Below are 2,200 nucleotides of genomic sequence, written 5' to 3' on the forward strand. Positions count from 1 at the left end.
GCACAGTGATCACCAGTACTCATAGCAGCACAGTGATAACCTGTCCACATAGCAGCACAGTGATCACCAGTCCTCATAGCAGCACAGTGATCACCAGTTCACATAGCAGCACAGTGATCACCAGTCCACATAGCAGTACAGTGATCACCAGTCCACACAGCAGCACAGTGATCACCAGTCCACATAGCAGCACAGTGATCACCAGTCCACACAGCAGCACAGTGATCATCAGTCCACATAGCAGCACAGTGATCACCAGTCCACATAGCAGCACAGTGATCACCAGTCCACACAGCAGCACAGTGAACACCGGTCCACATAGCAGTACAGGAATCACCAGTCCACATAGCAGCACAGTGATCACCAGTCCACATAGCAGCACAGTGATCACCAGTCCACATAGCAGCACAGTGATTACCAGTCAGTCCACATAGCAACACAGTGATCACCAGTCCACATAGCAGTACATGGATCATCAGTCCACATAGCAGCATAGTGATCACCAGTCCACATAGCAGCAGCACAGTGATAACCTGTCCACATAGCAGCACAGTGATCACCAGTCCACATAGCAGCACAGTGATCACCGGTCCACATAGCAGCACAGTGATCACCAGTCCACATAGCAGCACAGTGATCACCAGTCCACATAGCAGCACAGTGATCACCAGTCCACATAGCAGCACAGTGATCACCAGTCCACATAGCAGCACAGTGATCACCAGTCCACATAGCAGCACAGTGATCACCAGTCAGTCCACATAGTAGCACAGTGATCACCAGTCCACATAGCAGTACATGGATCATCAGTCCACATAGCAGCACAGTGATCACCAGTCCACATAGCAGCACATGGATCATCAGTCCACATAGCAGCACAGTGATCACCAGTCCACAAAGCAGCACAGGGATCATCAGTCCACATAGCAGTACAGTGATCACCAGTCCACATAGCAGCAGCACAGTGATCAGCAGTCCACATAGCAGCACAGGGATCACCAGCCTACTGCATCCCTCATTGGGATCAGGACTTCATGCTCGTGTGTTGTCTAGCACCACTGTCTGAATGATTCCCAACATCAGGCTGCTGAATACTCTCACTGCTGTATCCAGCAATAAACACACCGCTGTCACTTTTCCCCATTAGAGAACACACACACCCTGCCATGATTATGCAGCAAATCACTTTGCATTTCTAGTCAAGAAGGTAGAATGAATAATCATTATTTGTTTGTTTTTAATGTGAGATGCAAAGCTGCCAAAGTTGTCAAAGAAAATGCAACTGATCATCCAGTGGATTGGGGTGTCCAATACTTTGCAAGCAATACAATAAATGATGCTGAATTACAGATCTCAATGAATCGGGCTCCATCAGATCTAGTGCTGTCAATGATCATGGTGTATTTCATGGATCGCAGTTCCCAGAGTGCCCCCCTTTGTGCCCCCCCTTTGTGTTGGATTAATTAAAGGAGGAAGACAGGTTGCCGCTAATTGGGATAAAGAAGTAAGTAGACAGGAGAGTCTCCTCCTTACCTCTGGAAAACGCTGCTGCCAAGCTGATCATCACTAGAGATGACATCTGCAACATATTCCTTGCAGCCGATCTCTGCATCCTCGGATCCTGTGTCACTTGCTGCTCCTGACACTTTAAGAAAACCAGCCAAAGAAACCATTCAGAGCCATTTCATCAGGGCACTCATCAAAGTCACATTAGGTGTTCCTTCTCATGTATCCCTCTCATCTCTTCTATTACTGGAGATCTGAGAAACTCAGCGCAACAACCTGCAGATTGGATGCTGATCCTTCCTTGTTAGAGAGAAGATGGGCATCCAGTGTGCTGCCAGGGGTGGACGGGCAGGAGCAGATGTCTTCTCATCCTCTGGCAGTCCTAGTAGTGGAGGAGCCCCGGTGTTCACATGTATTAGTATTACACGCTGAAAGTTTCCTCGTGTGCTGCACAGCCCATCGTCACATCACATTAGGCATCCCTGGCATCACTATGGAGGTGCATGTTCCCTGCAAGTCCATGCCACCGCTGGGTGGTGCAGGCTCTGACCATTGGCAGCATAGGAAGTCCAATGTTAGAAGAGCTGAGGGGGGGACTAGTCTCTTTTTTTTGGCTGCCAGTGCTGCTTTTTATTTTTTCTTACAGACTGCCAACTTTACATTGTATCTAAAGCCAACAGCTTTTGATGGATTT

At 48.4% G+C, this 2,200-nt stretch overlaps 1 protein-coding gene across 1 annotated transcript in view; it reads right to left on the reverse strand.

The window, feature by feature from the left end:
• TMEM132D (transmembrane protein 132D) overlaps positions 1–1,967 on the reverse strand; it is a 1,355,124-nt gene extending 1,353,157 nt beyond the window's left edge. Inside the window, exon 1 of the mRNA XM_040347385.1 lies at positions 1,534–1,967. Within this exon, the coding sequence (XP_040203319.1) occupies positions 1,534–1,612 (79 nt within the window). The 5' untranslated portion in view covers positions 1,613–1,967. The remainder of the gene's footprint in view (positions 1–1,533) is intronic.
• Between the last annotated feature and the right edge of the window lie 233 nt (positions 1,968–2,200).

Source organism: Rana temporaria, chromosome 1, assembly GCF_905171775.1.
Source record: "Rana temporaria chromosome 1, aRanTem1.1, whole genome shotgun sequence".
Lineage (NCBI taxonomy): Eukaryota > Metazoa > Chordata > Amphibia > Anura > Ranidae > Rana > Rana temporaria.